This window comes from Morone saxatilis, unplaced genomic scaffold, assembly GCF_004916995.1.
Source record: "Morone saxatilis isolate NCDOM2014 unplaced genomic scaffold, NCSU_SB_2.0 Contig9, whole genome shotgun sequence".
Classification (NCBI taxonomy): Eukaryota; Metazoa; Chordata; class Actinopteri; family Moronidae; genus Morone; species Morone saxatilis.
Window position 1 is genome coordinate 6,982,723 of NW_023340268.1, and position 21,733 is coordinate 7,004,455.

General features: G+C 44.0%; 2 protein-coding genes across 2 annotated transcripts in view; both read left to right on the top strand.

Moving 5' to 3' along the window:
- Positions 1–6,009, top strand: part of neu1 (neuraminidase 1) — an 8,044-nt gene extending 2,035 nt beyond the window's left edge. Inside the window, exons 3-7 of the mRNA XM_035682010.1 lie at positions 91–353; positions 2,394–2,576; positions 3,568–3,787; positions 4,852–5,088; positions 5,191–6,009. Of these exons, the coding sequence (XP_035537903.1) occupies positions 91–353; positions 2,394–2,576; positions 3,568–3,787; positions 4,852–5,072 (887 nt within the window). The 3' untranslated portion in view covers positions 5,073–5,088; positions 5,191–6,009. The remainder of the gene's footprint in view (positions 1–90; positions 354–2,393; positions 2,577–3,567; positions 3,788–4,851; positions 5,089–5,190) is intronic.
- A 1,148-nt stretch (positions 6,010–7,157) lies between these two features.
- prrc2a (proline-rich coiled-coil 2A) lies at positions 7,158–21,731 on the top strand (the record flags this gene model as incomplete). The annotated part of the gene is made up of 17 exons (XM_035681918.1): positions 7,158–7,316; positions 11,508–11,659; positions 12,746–12,923; positions 13,077–13,173; positions 13,281–13,362; positions 13,474–13,617; positions 14,086–14,327; positions 14,754–14,842; positions 14,978–15,129; positions 15,743–15,845; positions 15,973–16,162; positions 16,336–16,428; positions 16,664–17,210; positions 17,391–17,647; positions 17,851–18,154; positions 18,288–18,510; positions 18,860–21,731. Coding segments are annotated over exons 2-17 (5,688 nt in total), but the record flags the coding sequence as incomplete, so codon positions are not given.
- Between the last annotated feature and the right edge of the window lie 2 nt (positions 21,732–21,733).

Below are 21,733 nucleotides of genomic sequence, written 5' to 3' on the forward strand. Positions count from 1 at the left end.
GGGAACCCCCCCCCCCCCAAAAAAAAACCTTGAAATAATAGAATAAAAATAGTGTCTGAATCCTCTTCTGCTCCTCCTCCATCCCTCCAGGAGCCACCTGGTCCCCGACCACCTTTATCGTCGACGATGGTACGCAGCCGGACGGCCTGAACCTGGGCTCGGTGGTGGTGGACGAGGAGGTGGGCTCGGTGATTCTGATCTACAGCATCTGCTTCCACCTCTACCGCTGCAAGCCGGCCAGCACCATGTCGGTGGAGAGCATGGACGACGGCCTGAGCTGGAGCAAGCCCAGAAACCTCTCGGTCCAGCTCGGAGTCAAAAACTTTGCTCCCGGGCCTGGCTTCGGCATCCAGGTGAGAGGATGACGCAGAATGTTTTCTAGTATTAAAGTGAGATAAAAATGAAGCTAAATGACCTTTGTGCTGCGTTCAGGTAACGTTGGTTTTACTGTGACTATAAGCTGCTGACAGGTTACTCATTTGGGTCACATACTAGTGGTGATTACAGGTGTTAAAGATTTTACTCACTCTGTTACAGTGTGGTAAAAATCTGAGTTCATACACCTTTGTCACAAGAAAGCGTTTAATATGATTTATGAACAAATGCATTTTTAAACTGCTTTTTTTTTTCATACTTCATGAAAAGAGGAAGTGTGAAAGTGTAAAATATAGTGGAAATAATGTTAACACCTCATGAACTGCTTGTTGGAAAATCAATCTTAATTGATTGAAATGTAAAGTCTTAAGTAACTTAATCATCAGTCAGAAACTGCTACAAACTATGATGCATTTATGGTGTTTTTTTTAGGCTAGGACACAAAATAATCTAATAATTGCACTGTTGGCACATTTCATCTAACAACACAAACTTGCAAAATATGCCAACCTCAGACAGTGTGTATTCCCTGGATAGAGGAACAGCAGTCACAAGTTGAGACTAACCCACAGGGAGGTGATGGACACTGATATACTAAGTAGAGGGTTGACAAATGCCACCATAGTTTAGTTAGAAACCTAATATGAAAACACCTTTATGGACTTTTTATGTTATTTTTATTTGTCCTTGTCTATTATTTGGAGTTGGACTGATATTGTAGAGTCTGTATTATTGTCTGGTAATGACCCATTCCAAATATAATGGTACTGATGTACAGTTTATGTAAAAACATTATAGTGCATGGTGCAAAAAAGTGTTTGAGATTCAATATACATCAGTTTCCCCAGCACTACTATAGTTAGTTGTTAACTATCAATAAAAATCCATTCTAAAAGATAAGTACTTCCTTTGGTGTGAGTTATTGGTATTCAACTGTTTAGGCTGTGGATCAAACTATGGTACGTGTACCACTGGTGAAACGTGGAGGAATCTCTGAATTATTTTTTTTAAATGAAATGAATTAAAAACATAAATGCTATGAAAATACTATGAGATAGGTGAAATGCAATTTAAGATAAGTTTTACATTACTTGTAATATTTAGTTTCAATATCCAGCTGGTGGATCTAGAGAAATATTCAATATGGTGATTTGATTGCAAACAATCACATATATCAATATTTGCTTGGAAAGGCCCGAAATTAATATATTTTAACTCAAAAACCTCACATTATGGCACATTGATAAAAGATTGAATAGAAATACCTAAAGGTGGCATTCAAAGTCAATAAATTATTTATTTTCAGCCCATTTTCCACCAAGTTAGCTCTAGTTTTTTTTAACTGCTTCCGTTCAGGATTCAACAACAATCAACAATTAATAATCTAATTAGTAGGAATAAACCTGCCTCCTGCATAGCTGAATAGGGTCAGTCTACGCTACTGTATTTTAACACGGGTCATAATAGTGGAACTTGGAGAGCCTAATATTTTCTGACCATTCATATAATATAATGATGAGAATGTAAACAACTGTTATTGGTGTGCGTGGTTAAATTAAATCATATTGGTAGAATAAGTTGGACGTGCGGCTTTATTGTTACACACTGAATGCATTACATGTTACACAGAAGTGGGTTAGAAATATGTGCAGCAACAGAATCATTATGTAGTTGGAGGGGAGTTGTAATTTTGCAAATTAGTTGATTATCCCTCATGAATCTGAGTTCAAATCGATGCCAGTTTTTAGGACACTAAGCCCTCTGTTGGATTGCAGCAGATGAGCCACTCTAGATAATTGTTCTGATTTGTTTCATGAGATATTGATGTCTTTGTAGCTGGCACATTGCTTTTAACTAATTATAAGAATTATGTATTATCTTTTTTTATGTTTTCTGTGTTGTTATTTTTAGATCTTCACTTATACATACACCCTTTTTTCAGAATTAGATGTAGTTTCTCTTTTATAATCAAATTTTCCCTTTCTTAGTCTACATCTTTTTGTGTCTTTGTACAACAGAAGCGCTACAACCCAGCTAAGGGGAGGCTGGTGGTGTGTGGTCATGGTACAATCGAGGGAGATGGAGTTTTCTGCATCTTGAGTGATGACCATGGACATAACTGGTACAACGGTGCTGCACTGAAAAGCATCCCTTACAACCAGCGGAAGAAACCACAAGACTTCAACCCTGACGAGTGCCAGGTACGTTTGTGGAAATGTGTTATTAATCTCCCTGTGATGATCACATCTTCTTTGACAGTCCCACACTGTATCCTGCAATAGCAGGATGTAAAATTGGACTCCTTTCCCCTCTGCAAAGATGAAACTTAACATAAATGGTGGTTACAACTTCTTACAACAGGAGCAAATCAAAATGCAGTCTGTAGCACTGTGAGGAAAAACATCAGTGTCTGAAAAGCAAAATTAATTTTATTTCTGGTGCCCTTTCTGGTGTTGTGTTATGTCCTTATTGGAGACATCAACTGTAAATGCAGACCGTTCAAGTCATTTAATTAAAGCTCCACTTATAGATATGTTTTTATATTAACAATAAGTCAAATGTCTTCGTTTACTGTGAAACCCAGAGAGAATTATCATCCAATTTTGNNTTTTTTGCCTGTTTTGGTTTCATGCCCTGCAAATTTACTACATGGTTTAGTCTTGGCGGTCTCATCAGGTTTCCAGTGAAGTTGCCAGGCATTTTAGAAATATCAAAAACTCTGTCACCAAACAGCAGAGAAATAAACTTAGCGAGTAGTTGTTGAAGAAAGTCCAATTTCTTGCTGAAGAGGAGAGGAGCAGGAGTTAGTGGTTAAAGAAAAAAACAAGCTTATAGGAGATTTAATATTACACATAAATGTGTCAGTTTATTGTGACTCTAAATGAAAACTAAAGTTGCATTTTGTCTAATTGATGTGTGAATGGGCAATCATTACCTGATATATTCACCTTAACAACTTTATCAGGGTGTTAATCTGTCAGCTTGTTGTGGAGTTATTCTTCCCTCTAGTGGCCAAACGAAATGCAACTGTAAAATGTATATTTCCAATTCATCTGGCTCTTATATAAATAGTTGGGTGATGCCTTCAGTGCAATAATAAAAAAAAGCATCATAGTTAATCAAATACACCTTTTTTTAAATCACAAAGCATTAGACACTGTCCAAACTAAACCCCTCCCTGCCCCTCTGCAGCCGTTTGAGATGACAGACGGCAGCATCGTCATCAACGTGCGGAACCAGAACCAATACCACTGTCGGTGTCGCGTGGTGGTACGAAGCTATGACGGTGGATTGTCCCTGCCCTTGGAAAATCTGTACTTTGACTACGAGCTGGTGGATCCTGCAGTGGCGGCGGGAGCTCTGCAGAAAGATGACGTCCTCTACTTCACCAACCCGGCCAATGATCATAGCAGTAAGAACCGCTGACACTAAAGATCTCTTCTTCCTTTCTAACTTTTGTCACTGATGCTCAGTGGTGAAAATAGCAGTAGGAATACTATTCTGTTAAAATATAAATAACAGTCCTGCTTTCTAAACTTTACTCAATTAAAAGTACAAAATATTCAGTTATCATAAGAAAGTAAAAGTATTTCTTGGTACAATTATTGGAAAATCATTACTGATATATTATAGCATTTTATTGTCTCAGCTGATTGAGGTGAATTGTATTAGAATTTCATATATAACAATGCATCATATTTTGTAACTTGATTGTGTTTTTTTTATGTGACATCTTAAAAAGTAACTGTAAAGTAACTAGTAACTATATCTGTATAATAAATGTAGTGGAGTAAAATGGAAATATAGTGGAGCAGAAGTACACAATAGCTTTAAAATGGAAATACCTCAAAACAGTACTCAGAAAATGCACTTAGTAACTTGCTTTCCTTCACATCAAAACAATCTATCAGTTTAATTTACTTCAGAATTAAAGGTCCAGTGTGTAGGATTGTGTGTAGTTGCAGATTGAAACTCCCTCGCTTTACCATCTACTTCAAAGTGTGAAGGATAAACTACGGTGGCAGCGAAAAACACAAATGGCCCTGTCTAATGTCAGTGTTTAGTTTTCTATTATATTTATAGATATAAAAGTATCATTCTAAGGTGTATGCATAGGTATATCCCATTTCTGCCAATAGATCCTCCTAAATGTTACACACTGGACCTTAAAACGCTACTACAAGGAGTTTTTAACTGGTTATGAAACAGTCTGAATTTAAAACTGCTGCTACTATATGAGATACATAAATAAACAAGACTATCAGTTAGATCTGATTCCTCTTGAAATCAATTAAACGAGGTGGTAGAAACACTATGGTAGTTTGTCCACCCGAATGAAGATAAGATAAGATCCCTATTGATCCCCCGTAGGAGAAATTCAACACAAAATAAAAGTTCCTTGTTGCTGCTTTGAGGGAACGTGTTAAGAAACAATCAGTGAAAGAGCAAACTAACGTCTTGTATCGTCCCCCTCAGGAGTTAACCTGACCTTACGTTGGTCGGTGACTCATGGAAAGTCTTGGGAGAACAAAGCTTTGCAGATATGGGCGGGGCCAAGCGGCTACTCCTGCATGACATCTCTGGACAGCGGCTCCCCAGAGGACCAGAAGTATATCTTTGTCATCTACGAAAAGGGCCACAAGAACTATGACGAAACCGTTTCGTTTGTCAAGATCCACCTATACGGTGGCCGGTAGAGCATGTGAGAGGGAGGTAAGCATGAGGCATTAAAAAACTGGTTTGTGTGCTATTAGTTTGAAAAACATATCTGAGCGTGACTCCTGTTTTTAATTTCACATTTTGTTTGTCTTGTAGATTCAAATGTTGGAGGAAAAAAGGGAAACAGGAAGATGTTGATTACTCCCACAACTTTCTCAGGATGAACATAAAAGACTTTTTAAACTTACTTTATGCTATGAAATATGGAAAATATGAGAGGCTCAGCACCACGAATGTCCGACAGTTTGTGTTCAGCCTGTGATGAACCAATCCAAAAAATATATGCCGGATAAGTCTGATGTGTCCGGATAAATGTGTTTTTGTTAGAAAATTTGCACAGCCCCAATATTTTATTACTTCCCTGTTCTTACATAAAAGAAGATATGAGATAAATGTTGAAGATTATTTAGTACACTAGTTTCCTTATCAGAATTTCATGCTGAAGAGGCCTACTTTGAAATGGTTTCTGTGCTTGTAATTATGAATTTTGCCTTTATTAAGATGTGAGTATGCCATGAATACATGCTGATTGAAATTGGTCCTGCCTTTGTAGACCCAGAAATTATGTAAAATAATGTTAATAACCTTTTTTGTTATGAGATGGCGCTTAAATGCTATTTCCAATTGAGTGGTTTTAGAAAAATAATACATGTACTTGAAAAAAAAAAAGAGGTGTGTGTGTGTGTGTGTGTGATTGGATGTGAGAGTGAAGAGGTAAAAACATAATGTAGCCAAAGTATCCTCTTTTGTACTCTGGTATTTTGTAATCAATCTGACCTCCACTCCGATTTTGATGTTTTATTTTGAAAAGTGTCCATTTATGCTCCATATTACCAGCACGGAGTTACATTGTTTCCCTGCAGGACTTTATCTGATCTGTACTATCTGCAGAATAAACATGTGATTTCTAAGGCACTGAGCTGATTTCCAACGCAGTTCATGATTCATAAAGAAATATCAAGAGATTTACAGTTGACAAATCTGCATTGACTTAAATCACTCTGTATAAATGTGTACTGGAGATTATCCTGTGAAGAAGACCACTTTATTTACCCACTTGTTTTACTTGAAATATTGTTTTGGGACTACTTACAAAATAAACAATTAAACTTCATGTGATGATTATTCCAAAACAAACTGGATAATAGTATTGTTCATATATAAGAAACCATGAATTTTGGATAAAAGGGAAGGGTTTCATTTTACAGTTAACTTCCAAAAAACAACAACATTAATTGTCTTGCACATCAACAAATAAAGAAAATCATATGTGTGACCTGAAGTACCCTCCATGCTCTTTCTTTTGTACATACATTTCTCTGCAGCCTTTGAGTCAGAGCTTTGATTCTCTGCCTGAACCCAAAATACCAGCCTAAGGTCAGGCGAGGACAGGATTGGAAAAATATATATATTTTAGTCATAACGCATGCAATTGTAAGTAATGAGTGAGTTTGTAATGTAATAGCTTTGTTAATTTACACTAAATCATGCAAAATGTAGTTTACTACACCTTGCAGTAAACTAGTTAAATTATTAACTTTAAGGATTGATTTTATTTGGTTGGTGCCTGACCAAAAAGCTCTACTCTGATTACGTTTTTTCTTTCCTTGCCCAAATATAAAGTTAAAGTTTGCAAAGCATCTTTCCACCTCCACTCCTCATTATGTTAATCCCCAATTATGACACCTCTGACTGGCACATGCCAACGACAGCGGACAAATGACCACTTCCAGTGAACACACACTACTCCATAACCTTTTATTTCAAGGGACGTCTGACCCGATAAGAAGAAAATAACACTCGCGTTTTGTTGTTTTTGTTTTTTTTTCCTAACCCTAAAGGTCCCAAACGGCTTCCATCTCACAAAACAACTCAGTAGCCGTTGACGGCTCTTTAGGTGACGGATCGACTCCAGCATTACAATTTTCTTTTCCCCGTTTTTTTTTTTTAAATTTATATTTCCGGGGGAGAAAAAAAGAAATAAATAAAAAAAAAAAGAAAAAGGAGTACAAGTAAGACGAATACCTTCTTTCTTTCTTTCTAATCAACACAGTTATCAGTACTCGTTGTCCAAGCTGCTCGCAAAAAGAACCGTATGTGTTTGACTATGCAGGAGGATAACGTCGCTTAGCTCGCTGGGTCACTTGGCTAGAAAGCTCCGCGATAGCATAAGCTAACCTCATTCTGCGATACAACCTCGAGACAAGTCGGGACAAGACCAGGTCAGTGGCCGGGGAAATAAATGTTGCATGTTTTAATGCAAAACACCAGTTATTTAGGTTGTATTGAGCAGGAATTGTCGCCATCGCCACTGGACACGGGATTAGTTTGCCCCCCCCCCCTCGAGAAGATGTTTTTTGTGGTCTTTTATTTTGTTAAAGAGGCACAGTGCCTTGGTTGTTGTTGCTGGGCTAGCGAGCTAGTGTTTAGCTCGGTAGCACAGCTTGGTTAAGTTGGGAAACCAGGGGTTTTACCACATGAAAAGAGTGTAATAGTTCCGGTATATGTTTGTGTGTGTGTATATATAAATTAGTTTTATAGTTATAATGACAAAGCGAGCTTGTTGTGTGAATGTGTCACAACGTTTGGGGTCGCTAACGTGTGGCTAATGTTAGCGGATGAACGTTAGCGCCGGTTGGAAGACACCGAGAAGCTTTTAGCTCATTCAGTTCATGTTACACTTTTTAAAAAACACTTTTTTTAAAAACAGATAACGCCACTTCGCCTGTTTTTACAGCACGTTTTACGTCGCTGGAGCTAACAGTTAATGCTACACAGCCGGTTAATATGCACCGGGCCTGTCTCCACCGCCATTTTGTTTTGTTCTCCGTATAAAATCTTTTTCTTTTCTCTCCTCTTGCGTTGCCCCGTGCCTCCAAACAACGGCACAAATGCAACATCGCTTAATAAAAACACCAAGTTGGCGACCCCCCCTAAAAAAACGTGGCACCTCCAACAAGCAAACGTTACCGCAAGGTGTTGAAAATACATTATGAAACATCAACGCAGTCCCCCTCCTCCTCCCAACGCGATCACCGAGGCCCCGTGTTGGACACTTAACGACACTTAACACCACAACACTCATCCCAAGCATCGGAAGCATCGCTAATTTGTGGTTTACACATTTTAACGTGTGTAATCACGGCTGCCTTTCATACTACCCGGCTGATTTTTTGCGCCCAAAAAGCAACAATGCGTGGTTTTGTGCTTGTCGTTAGCTTTTAGCTTTCTGCAAGGCCCCTTTGTGGTGTAGGCTGCTGCAGTTGTGGCTCGGTAGTGAAGCTGCTGGCCCCCGTTAATCCCCCGTACAACATGTAGTTGACCAGCCATCCCACGACCTAATTTTCTAATCTCATCTGGCTGGTTGAGGCTCGGTGCAATGCCGCTCTGTAGTCATTCTGTGAAAGCGCTTGTTGTTTCGTTTATTTGTTTTTCTCTCTCGGTGTGTGTGTGTGTGTGTGTGTGTTGCAGACATCGTGCGTTTTGTCATTATTAGGATTGTCAGTGCGCAGTAGGGTTTTTTTTTTTTATATTTGAGTACCTTTTTGTAGTGTTGTTTTGATTGTGGCTTCACATTTATCCCTGTTTTATATATATATATATAATATAGTTACACCTCTGTTCAGTATATTGCTGGTTATGAAGACTGATGGAGCTGTCATGTCTTGGGATTTGGGGGTGGGACGATATACAATATTATCGTGATTAAAAAACACAGATTTATTATGGCGAATAATCACAGGATTCCCACACATCTTGGAAATGTGAGAAAACTTCCAGGCGAGTTTTCCGGTAGTGAAAATGGATGAAAATGACCCCAAATTCTGGGAATATTTTATGTTGTATTGTATTATATTTGATAGTATTTTTGCCTACATAAACCTGAGTGTGTGTTTAGTTTTAAACTTGACTGTTGGTAGCATAATCTGGATTTAAATGTGTAAATATTAGGCTTATACTGGTAAATTATAGGACTGCTTGTGAGCAAATCCTCTCCTGTATTGTCAAAAATAACAAGAAAAATGTCCTGATCCCTGGATTTCTTAAAAAGAGCGGGAATCCTGTCCCTAAAAAAGTTAAACCGAATGTGTTTAAATGGTATAGAGTCCAAAATAAAGTAGTGTAATGTAATACATATGTGTTTCTAAACCAAAAGTGGTTTTAGTATATAATAGGTATATTTTCATTATCATGATAATGTGCATCACAATTGGCCTAGATGATCATGACGTGAAGTTTTCATGTCGATACTGAAGGCTGATGGACCTGTTCGGGAGTCCAATAATTATTGAACCATTCAGTTATTGAAATATACACCAGCCACTGTTACACAGAACAACATAGGCTCTTTGTTAGCCTGGCTGTTGCTTGAAGTCTTTGTTTAGCTCCAAAATAGTTTTTCTGGTCATGGACCATTTGGATTGGCTCACGTCATTTCACCACTTAATCCAAAGCAAGTGAACGGAGTGAGTAATGTTATTTGTAGCTTAATAATCTCAGGAGACTCACCTGCTCTCTGTAATTGTTCCTAACAGGAGTTGGGGTGGAGAGGTGGGAACAGTTTAACCTGCTGGATACAGTCAAATCATTCTCACTCGGACAGATGTCAGTGTGTTTTATTGATGTGCAGTAAAACGAGTTCAAGCTAAAGGCCCGTCGGTTGCCATGGAGCCAACCACTGTCTCAAGGCAAGGCATAGAAGAATATCATTTGTAACGCGTTGCCATAGAAACCATCTCTTTTGGACAGTGTTTCCTGTGATGAGGTGTTTAGTCGTGTACTGTTTTAAGTCTGTTCACTGGAGTAATGGTGAATCTGCCTTTTAAAAAGGAGACCTAAGTTATCCCGGTGCTGAACAACCTGCCCCACCTCCCAAAAGCTGGGGCAGAAACGGGATTTATCAAGTGGAAAGCTGCACAGATGTTGGTGCAACTGCCACAATAACCTCTCGCACACACCACACTAAGGCTTCGTTCACACTGGGTTTGTTTTTTACTCATCTGTGACTCAGATCTGTCATTGTTTTATGAACCACATGGAAAATCGTCTTTTCGATTGTGCTTTGGGCCACTTTCCTATGTGGTCCAAGTCCGATACAATTATGATACCTTTGCAGTGTGACCTCACGTCATTTTTTGGCGTTTGCGTATCGGATTCCAGTGCGAACAGTCAAACGAGAGGAAAAAGTATCTCCAATTTGACTGTGCCTAGCAGAACCCTTGTGTTTTGATATATAGTTTGAGTTGCTTCGTTGTTATTGTGGATCGTGCACCTTCGTCTCTGTGGTGCAAATAAATAAATGTGCCCGTCCATGTGACAGAGCCCTGTGGAAAAGCCTGCTGTAGGCAACCTTTAAATAAAGGCACAACACATCTGACTCGCAACACGTTGCATTAAATATAACCTTTGCTGATATTTTGACATAACCATGTGATGCTGTGCCAAATATTTCATTTATATATATTTTTTGACGGATTGGTTGATTTAAAAACATGCGTATCTAATATTATCTGTCAAATACACGATGAAACGTTATTTACACCTGGAGATACTTCAGTTTTGGTTGGTCAGAAATGTGAGATGCCTCATTGTAATATTGTCTAATAGACCGTTTGCCTCTCTCAGCCCTGTTACTTTATTTTGGTGTAGAATCTGCTCATCGTTTAAGTTGTTGAACATCCTTTTGAAGCTAAGTTGTTGTTTCCTTAACTGGCAAACATTGAATACTACACTTTTAAAATATCCTAAAATAAGTTTATTGGTAATGTTTTAAACATCCTGCCATTCATTTGTAGCTTTTATTCTTCCATTTAACTTGTAAATGTGCACACTGTATAGAAACAGCAAACTGCCTATGTAAGAGAAATGTAAAAAACAAAGAACAGTGTCGTGTATTGTCCATTTTAAAATGTTCACGTGCACCAAATCATTACTTTGTGTCTGAAATCTACCAGCCACTTTTATATTTCACAGGCGTTTAGCTGGTGGCTGGTACTAATTTCCCCCCCCGTATGTCTCTCGTCGGGTTGTGGATGGATTATTTGTTGAACTGTTTGTCAGAAAAGAAAAGAGTTGGTGTGTCTGCGAAAAGAAAGGCGGCCACACCTGAGCATTAGCAGAAACGTCTAAACACATTGACGTATCCTGAATGATTGTGTTGCAGTATATCGTATTTCACAGAGCTGTTGTTTCTATGGGTAACATATTTTCTACACTGTTCTACTCTTAAGTTACTCTAAGTGCTTAATCATCCAGCATCCAGTGCTGTCACAGCGCTATGTTTCGCTTATTTTGATGTGTGAGACAGTTTCTAGTTGTTTTCAAGGTACGCTTGTGCAATCAGCACTTTTTTTACTCTCACTTTCTATGCCTATCTGGTGTTAAATCTCTCCCTCTCTCCCTCTCTCCACCAGTCTCAGGGCTCACCATACTCAATGAGCGGACAGCGCAATGTCAGAGCGCTCTGGGCAAACTGCAAAGGGGAAGGAAGGCAAAACCAAGTATGCGTCTCTCAACCTGTTTGATACATACAAAGGAAAGAGCCTTGAAACACAAAAGCCTGTTGGTGAGTATCGTGGTTCTCTCTTTGTCCCAACATACATCCAGCGTCGTAGACTGACCTTTCTCGTCTTTCTACCCGCGCTGTTCATTTCCTAATTCTGCCCGATGGTTTTGTTACACGGCCTAAGGATGTGAGATTTGTTTTGTAGTTGATCAGATCTCGCCTAAAGAAACAGATCTGCTACATCGCAGTTGGATTCACCCGTTGGTGTTGTGATTAAAAGTGCCCGGCTGTGCTGTTTTGTCTCTCGACTCCAAGTACCGCAACTTTGATGCATTAGCCTGCTTCTCTCCCTAATAGCTCTCGTCCTGGTTTCCAATGCAGGAAGTGGATGATGGGATGCATCTCTCAACTGCCTGCCAACCTGTTAATATTATTCAGGGATATTTACTACCCTTTTATAGGCCTTTACATGTGTCTCTGAGTGGGGAAACAAATGTCCATTAGGATGTGTCACGACTGTAGCCGCATAGAAAGAAATGATCCTTTGCCTGGAGGGTGACTGGTTCCCGAGCCTTGACGTGTCAGCTGAGCCTCGGAGCCACCGAGCCTGACCTGAGACAGAGGCTTACTTGTGGACGCTGTTTGACTTCTGTGCCGAGTCCCCAGTCTATGTTTTATTCAGAAGCTCCCCACTAGATTTAAGCAGCTGCCCCTGTTTCCAAACTACAGACATCCCCCTACTACATAGCGACACCGTGCACCGCTGTGGTTCCTCAGAGCCTCAAGGAAATAAATGATGGGATTGATATTCAGCATAGCTTCACTTTTCAGAATCGGAAGGCTTTTGCATGCTTCTGTGAGCATCAATATCCTAGTACTTCTCCATAAACTGTAATTGAAGTGGGTTTGCTGAAGGTTTTTAATAACATCTAGAAGCTTTTTTTTTTTTCCTAATCCATATTCATCAGAATCTTCTGACTGAAACTGCCAAACCTCTAGCTTCAGCATCCTAATTGTGTATTCAGCAAAGTAAGCAGCGAACGCCGTCCCTGTCGTCAGTCTTTTGCTCGCACCCTGTAGATTTAATTGGTGTCAGGTTTCAGTGGTCCATCTGTGCTAATGACCTCTTTCTCTTCCCCATATCAGTTCCCCCCCGCCATGGCCTGCAGTCTCTTGGTAAAGTTGCCTCCGCACGGCGTATGCCACCCCCTGCCAACCTGCCCAGTCTGAAGGCGGAGAACAAAGGCAACGATCCCAACGTCTCGCTCGTTCCCAAAGACGGCACAGGATGGGCAAGCAAACAGGAACAAGCAGACCCAAAGAGGTAAGTAACCCCTTCTTTTGCCACTCATTTATCGCACCAGTTTTAGACTTTTACTTGTTAAAGTTACATTACACAGAAAAATAACTTTTTTTCAATTGATGTTCTTGTGTAGTATCTTCCTTGTTAATGACTTTTCTTTTAAATTTCTCTTAGTACCGATGCATTGTCAGCACCGCAGCCGGAATCGCAGCAGCCTGTGGCTTCACCGACACCTGCCCCGACCCGCCCGAGAACCCCGCCAGCTTCAGAGGTACCGACAGTCACACAGTCCCATGAATGCAAAGTCATGCTCTTAGTTAATGTGCATGGAGATTTATAGCAGCCATAGCTGACGTATAATATGGCTCTATTTTCCAGGCTCAGGCCCCAGCTTCAACCCAGGCCGTAGGGGCAAGGTCCTGGGCACAGGCCAGTGTTACACATGGAACACAAGGGGATGGTGAGTCTTCCTGTTTGTATCTCATACATTTCTCTGGAATAAACCTTTAGTTGAGCCCCTTTCCTAAAAATAAAAAAAAAAACATTCTTCTCTCGTCTTCCCTTTGTGCAGGTGGAAAGGGATCAAACCAACCGTCGCCATTCTCTCGCGAGGAATTTCCCACCCTGCAGGCGGCTGGCGACCAGGACAAAGCTGGCAAAGAACAGGGCACTGCAGATCAGTGGTATGGGCCCGGACCAAGCCTCCGCCCCCAGAGTGAGTGGTGTTCACTTAACCTTCAATAATTAATTAATAAGTCATTTAATTAAGGTAGTTGAAGGTGAGAAGACTTCTCTCAAGAGATTGATGAGTGCTTTTTGTAGTACAGTATTTATTATGTTACAGACTTCAGATCTTGGCTAGTGGTTCAGTTGATAACAAAGGGCATAATGATGAATGAGAACGTACGTAATGTGTGTGTATTATTGTTTTCTTTATGCTTTGGTTGGTGTTGCTATCTGCTTGCCAGGACCACATTTAATTAAGCAAAATGAAAAATAGTTTCTCATTTCACTTTAAAATTATATGAAAAAGCTTTAATATCAATACATTTTGAAATACTGCAGACATGGATCTTTTGTTGAAAGGATGTGTTTTTCTAAAGTACTGGCTTTGTATCTCTGTTCTTATTCCATTAAAGCTCATAAACCATACTGACCACTGTTTCCTCTCTTGTGTCCTCAGACGTTACAAGTTGGCGGGACGGTGGGGGCCGAGCCCTGGCGCCCACCCTGTCTGGGGAGGGGGCAGTGGAGGGTGGCGCTGGCGGGGCTCTGGTGATGGATGGGGCAGCTGGGGTCCCCCCTCCAAACTCTCAGTCCCACGGGCCACCTAGGAACCCTCCCGCAGGCAGCCCCGCCTTGCCCCTGCCCCAGCCCCCTGTGGGGCCTGGGTTCCCCCAATACCGAGGGATCATGCCTCCCTTCGTAAGTTTTACTTTCTTTTCTTTTCGTTTGATCTGAGGCAAATATTTTACTGTTTATTTTCTGCTATAATATATTCATTATATGTGCATTTTCAGGGCCTATTTAAGTTAGTGGTCGACCAATATCGGTCTTTTCACTTGCTAATGCCTAAAGACCTATTTCGTCAAATGGGGCTTGTGAGCGCAGACATTATCCACAGCCAATTATCTCAAAATGCCTGATAATAGTCCCAGTTAATCTGTCTATCACTAATTTAAATGTTGTAACATTTGTGTGCAGAATTGCCCAGTGCTGCACTTTGTTTTCATAACATTTTTTATTTGAATGTGCTTTTTGTATAAATGAAAGACAACCACAGCTACTCTTAAGACAGCTCTCCTAATTACAAAGAATTTGTATCTGTTCTATATCTTTTTTTGTTTTTAGATGTATCCTCCCTACCTGCCCTTCCCGGCTCCCTATGGCCCTCAGGGGCCCTACAGGTACCCGGCACCTGGGGAAGGGCCCGCTCCAAGGTATGTTCCGTGTCAAAATCACTTGTAAAGCTAGTATTGTACTTCATTCACCTGGTCCTTTTTACAGTAGGCAGAGAACTTGCATTTTTATATCTTCAACATATCTCTTACAACACACTTGCTCCCCTCTTTCAGGTTCTCTCGTGGGCAGGGTGGTCCTGACCACAGGCCTCAGGGTGGCCCACGAGATGCAGGTGGAGAGGTGGTGAAGCGACCCTCTATCCTAAAGCAGGATGACCTGAAGGAGCTAGACGAGCTGGACCACGACGGAGATGAGGGCTGGGCAGGTAAAAAAAATGACTGATATATTACTAACATGTAAATAGGGGTTGCTTATGGAGAACCTGTTCTGGTTTTGGATCAAAATGTATAAAAAACAGTGGTCTTTAAAAGTTACAAATTTGTCATAAAAAAAAGCTCTGGACAACAAATCTAGCATCACAAAGAAAAATATAGAAATGGGATGTTTGTTTTTCATTTGATGTGCCATTTTAGATGGATGTATTCCTACTTGTGATACATTTTTAACTAATTCAGAGTACAGCTATGGTGAACTAGCACTGCAGAGGCTTTCATTTTTGTTGTTGTACGTGGGAAGGTCCAGCCGTTAAGCTTTGACATTACAGTATCCCAAAGTATTGCATGTCATGCTGCTAAATGATTTAAGGAGGCACCGGCGTGGTAGTGGGTGAGATTGATGCTGTCTAACATTGAAGATGTTTCTGCATATCATATTTCCTGCTGATCCAAGCAAAGGTGTTCCAGTCACTACAATCAGCTCAGAGGAGGAAAGTGGTTTATCAAAGTGAAGGATGATGATGAATAACGTGCAAATGCACTGAGTGAGTGGTCTGGTACAAACACGGTGCTGATGTTTTCTTTTGGTTTTTGTTTTAACAGGGGCTCATGAGGAGATTGATTACTCTGCCAAGTTGAAGTTTAGTGATGATGAAGGAGAGGAAGAGGGGGAAGAGGAGAGAACCGAGAGCAACAATGACTCACGGTATGTGACTAAGTACATTCAATGTGTGATAACTTCAAATTATGTTTACGTTTAAAATATAACTATACTATACGCGCTATACTGCAGTTTGTTTAAAACAACGTGCATGTTTTTCTCCTGTCCTCAGTGAGCAGCAGAGGTCCCAGGATGCCCCCCCTGCAACCTCTCGCTCTCGAGCCTCGGACAGCGGCGGAGACACCCGCCACACCCCTCCCTCTAATGCTGACAATGGCCCCCAACCCCCCTCCAGCAAGCCAGGATGGGCCGAGGAGGGAGGCAGTGGCTGGAACGGCCAGGGAACACCACCCAACTACCAGGTAGAGTGCTGAACAGCAGCAGCAAGGTGTTGCTACAACAGGCCATACTCCAGCTGTGGAAAGAAAGTCCAAATTTACAACACAAGACTTATTTGTGGGCAGAGTGCGTGTGTGTTGTTGTCAGTGTAGATAATTGTGGTAGAGCATGGCTAACTGTGTCTGCCTGTATACAGGGGCGCAGGCCTGGATTGGGTGGTCCCCGGGAGCAGCCCTCCCCCCCACCTGGGCCGCTCCTTGGACAAGGGCCATACTCCTTTTACCGCCAGGTAGACATCTGGACAGGGCTTCCATAGACAAATCATTTCTATCATTATCTCATCCACCGCCCACAGGTCTTATGGATAAGTCATCTTTAGTTTTTTAGTTCGCTTTTTGTCTCTTGAGTCTTATTACAGTCGATGTAATCATTCGTGAAACATTTTTCTCAACAAGATTGCAGTGATGTCATCCAGAGAGCTGAAAACTGCACAATAGAGCATCATATATTTTCTAATTGTTCAGGACCGGCCTCTCAACCAGGGTGCCTCTGTAGGCCCAGGGAAACCTGTCCCCACCCAGCACCCGCCAGCAGCAGGAGGGCCTACTCCTCCTCCCCAGCCAGGCCTGCTGGTCCATGGGGCCCAGGGTGAAGATGAGGATGAGACTTGGCGTCAGCGCAGGAAGCAGTCCTCCACCGAGATCTCTGCTGCTGTGGAGCGAGCCCGTCGCCGTCGTGAGGAGGAAGAACGTAGGATGGAGGAGGAGAGACGTGCAGCCTGCGCAGAAAAGCTAAAGAGGCTGGACGAGAAGCAGCAACAGCAGCAGGGCAGCAACACAGGAGGTGGTGGTAGCGGCAGTAAAACTCCCAGCCTTGATGGAAACTCTACAGTTGCCACAGCAGGCAGCCCTAGTCCATCTATTTCAGCCTCGTCTCCCAACATCAGCCAGCCCCCATCACCGTGTATTGACCCTGAGGAGCCTCCAGTTCTGGTTGTCCCTCCAGGGACCAGTCCTGGAGTCAGTGACCGACAGCGAGCTAGCAGCAACAGCAGCTATGACTCGGGTGCAGGTGAGTTTCGCATATATCAAGTACACATGATCACTAAGGACTGTTATGTAACATTTAGAGCACTAATGTGTGATTGGGTTTTTTTCCACACTTATGTGTTTGATTGGGCAGTTCAAATGAAGCTTCCACCTCTTGATTATGGCCCCTGATTCAACCCTGCAACCTACTTTCTTGTTTCAGAAGCCCAACAGTGTCCCCAGCCGGCTGTACCGCAGCCACAGCCGCCCACACTGGACGTACCTTTACCAGGAGAAAATAAGGAAGAGACCATGGGCAGTGCTCACATTCGTGCAGGAAGTGGAGGTGAAAGAGGAGTCGACCCAGTAAAGATTGAGAATATCGGAGGGGGAGCAGGTCGTCAAGCCAGTGGTCCTCCTGGCCAGGGTTACTCAAAATACCAGAAGTCTCTTCCACCTCGATTTCAGAGGCAGCAGCAGGTTAGTATTTGTACTTGTCTGTTGTCTAAAGTACATGTATTGCTTGAATGGTTGTTGCATTCTACAAAGACAAAAATAAGTGCCAGATTTCCAAAGAGAAATATGTTTTTGGCAACCTATGCTGGCCTATACAGATATGTGTAATATTTCTGTTCTTAAACATCCTGTGCTATGTTTTCTGTTTGACATTTATTCTTCTTTAGGAGCAGCTCCTAAAGCAGCAGCAGCAGTGGCAGCAGCAGCAACAGCAGCAGCACAGCCAGGCCTCGCAAAGCCAGCTATCCCCCCAGCCTCCACAGGGTCCCTCGCCAGGTTCAACACCCCAACCGGGGCCTGGACCTAAGCAGGGTGGGCCACTGTATCAACCCAGCAATATGGTTCGACCCCCGCCCCTGCCAATGAATTTTGACCCACGCTGGATGATGATGCCCTACATGGACCCTCGTATGATGCAGGGCCGCCCTCCACCCATGGATTACTATTCAGCTGCTGGCATGCACCCGTCAGGTGAGATCATTCACTGTCATCATTCATCAAATAATCCAGTACTGCCATGTTTCAGAATATAGTTCAGATGTTGATGTATGCCAGAGCAGTGTTGAGATGTTTATTTTATTTTTTTGATTCTTCACTGCCACAGGACTTATTGGGCGTGAGCGGTCTGATTCAGGAGGTTCTGGTTCAGACCCCTTTGACAGGCAGCAACAGCATCCAGGGCACCCTCACCGTGGGACCCCCCCTATGGATCCTAAGCTTGCCTGGGGGCCAGAGGTATTTCCTGGCGGAGGGGAGGGCCGTGGGCTAGCATCCCCCCACAGGCAGAAGCAGGCGTTGGAGGATGATGACGGGGCCAAAGGACCCAGGTATGGATACACAAATCAGTCAGATTTAAGTTGGTATCATAGTTAAGGTGAATAAAATAACTGGAACCTCAACTCAGTGTTTTACGTTCTCTTGTTTATGTTTTCCTGACTTTAAGTCTTTACTGCAATTTCTATTACATGTACTGAGAACAATGTTTTACATTTTTAAAGGTAGTATTTGTTTTTTGGGCTGTTTAATTGGATTGCTTTCATATATATATGTGTTCAACCTCTATATACTGCATATGCTCCTAATACTCAAATTGCATGGGGAAAAAGTTTGTTTTGTAATACAGGTGAAATGACCCTTTAAATTTAATAGTTTTAGTATTTTGTGTTTTTCTTCCAGGAGCGACACTCCTCCACACCGCATGCGAGAAGGTGGATTGGGACCCATCCAGCAACCCAACCCCAGCTCTGGGACATCCAATCAGACTCCACCTCCAGTTGGCAGTCAAGTTGCAGCCCAGGGAGGCAGCCACCACCCTCATCACTACATGAGTGGGCGGGGCAACTATAGCAACTTCCCTGACCAGGGTGGGAGGATGCTCCCCCACCAGCAGCAGCAGCAGCAGCAGCAGCAGAGGGCGGGTGAGAGGGGAAACCAGCCGCATGGTTTCACCCACCAGGATGAAGGGCCTCCCAGAGGATCTCAGCAGGGCCAGATTTGGGGAGCCCCACACCCTCACTATGATCGCAATGGTCGAACCGATCACCCCGCTGTCGAGAACAACTCCCATCTCCACCACCATCACAGCCACCACCCTCAGCAGACTCACTTCCCTCTCCACCCCCATAAGGCAGAGAACAGCCGTGACAGGGTCATTGAGGCCCCTGCTAAGAAGACAGACTCTTCTCCCCCAATCCACCAACCTTCCATCTCATCTTCTTGCTCTTCCTCCTCCTCCTCTTCTGCTAGAGAAGATGGGAATGTCAAAGTTGCCCTGCATCATCACCCAGCCCAGAGAGAAAGTGAAGCTGGTATCGGGCACAGTCTTGGTGAAAGAGGCAACAGTGGCAGTGCCGGCAGTAGCAGTCATGTGAAACAGGAGAAAACCGGCCCGGCATATGCTCCTCATTCCACCATGACCTCTAGCCCACCTCCCTCTCAACATGGCAGTCATACTCAGCCTCAGCAGCAGCAGCAGCAGCAGCATCAGCATCAGCATCAGCATCCCCATCCTAAATCAAACCAAAGAGGGGGACGGGAGCACAAGACAGAGACCCAGTGGGGCCCACGGCCTGGCAGCAGCAACACAGGTGGAGGGTCCTCTCATGGTAGAAGGGCCAACAATGCAGGAGGTGGGAACAACTCCCGTGGAGGGGAGGACTCCTCCAACACTCCATTGGACCACAAACCCTCCAACCAGACAGGAGGCAGCAATGTCAACAAGAGGGCTGGCCCCATAAAGAAGCCAGTGCTGAAGGAGATGAAGAGAGACGGAGGGGATGTTGATGGAGGAGAAAAAACAAGTGCAGGCTTTGGGAAGGACAAAGAGCAAGATGGCGGTCAACCCACTTCCATGAAGCAGGATGCCTCCTCCATCTCCCAGAATACATCAGCTCCATCTAAAGAAGAGTCAGCCCAATCAGCCAAACCCAGGAATGGAGGAAAAGAACGTTCCTCAGGAGGAGGTGGGGGAGGGTCTGGTAGAGGGCCCAAAGATGTAGACACCGCTTCTTCAGGATTTTCAGGGTCCTCCAGGAGGGACAGGGACCGCTCCTTTGAGAGAGGAGGCAACGCCTCCCACCATCATGGAGTCCCCGCCAAAGGCAGCAGAGCCAGCCGCGGACGAGGGGGCGAGTTCTTCGGCCGTGGCCGTGGTTACCGTGGCACCTATACGGCCGCTGCTGGGCCCAGTGGTGGAAATCGGGGCAGAATGGGCGGCAGGAGCGGCAGGGACTACCGCTCATCTGTTGCCGGTGGACACCACCACGAGTCCAAGGGTGAGGGGGGAGGTGGCAGACACGCTCAGGACCGGTCCCAGCATAACCCAGCCAGGGCCAGGAACCGAAGTGAAACCCGCAGTGAGGGTTCAGAGTATGAGGAAATCCCCAAGAGAAGGAGGGAGAGAGGTTCAGAGACTGGCAGTGAGAGTGGTGCAAGTGACCTCGCTCACTCAGACAAGGATGACAACCAGAAACCCAACACCAAGAATGGCTCTGATCATGCCAACACCACTGGCAGCGGCACCATGTCATCTGCACCACCCAGAGGTTCCCAGGCCCGGGTCTTTACCCCTAGGGGTGTGCCCTCTAGGAGGGGCAGGGGTGGAGGTAGTGGAGGAGGAAACATGTACAGGGGCAGTGGTAATGTTGGAGGAGCACCTGGAGGACACCGGGTTGGACCCAACTCCGCCTCTCACAGCGGGTCCTCCAAGTCATCAGCCTCGGGCCGAAAGCAGCAAGGCCCACCACAAACCTCTGGGCCCAAAGACTTGGGCAGGGGAGGAAATGGAGGAGAGAAGAAAGACAAGATAGCTGATGCAAGTCAAGCTCAAACTCAGGGGTCCAATCCCCCTCAGCCATCTTTGCCTGCTGCAACTCCTGCCCCTCTAGGTTCCACTGAAAATGGAGGAGTTGTGACCCAGCAAGCTTCAACCAACCCACCGTCAAACTCTGGAGGGCCAAATGCGCTCCCTCCTTCCACTAGCCGTGGGTTCCCTCCCAGTGGGTTTGAGCGACCACCTAGACGTCGCCGCCACGGGCGTTCCCAGCATCAGCAGGACAAGCCTCCACGCTTCCGGAGGCTGAAGGAGCGAGAGAATGCCGCACGGATCAACGGAGGAGTGGGGGTCATCGGGGGAGGACGGCCCTCCTCTCCCTCCCTGAATTCAGTTCAGGACAGTAACGGAGCCCCCATCTCTGCTCCCATGACAGGCAATGCCCAGAATGCTAACCACAACACCGCAGTAACAACCAACAATAACAGTGGTGGCGGGCATCTTAGCAATGCAAACAGCCACCACCATCACCACTACAACCAGGGCAACGCTGGGCCGACCCACCCCCAGCACCACCACAGCCACGGAGCGAAGTCCCCGGACTTCACCAACCAGAACTCCGACCAGGCCAACGAGGAGTGGGAGACCGCCTCTGAGAGCAGCGACTTCACAGAGTTCAGAGACAGGGAAGGAGGAGGAGGAGGAGGAGGAGGCAAGTCATATTCTTCTCACCATCCCCACCACCTGGGAAGAGGAGGAGGTGGCGGCGGCGGCGGAGG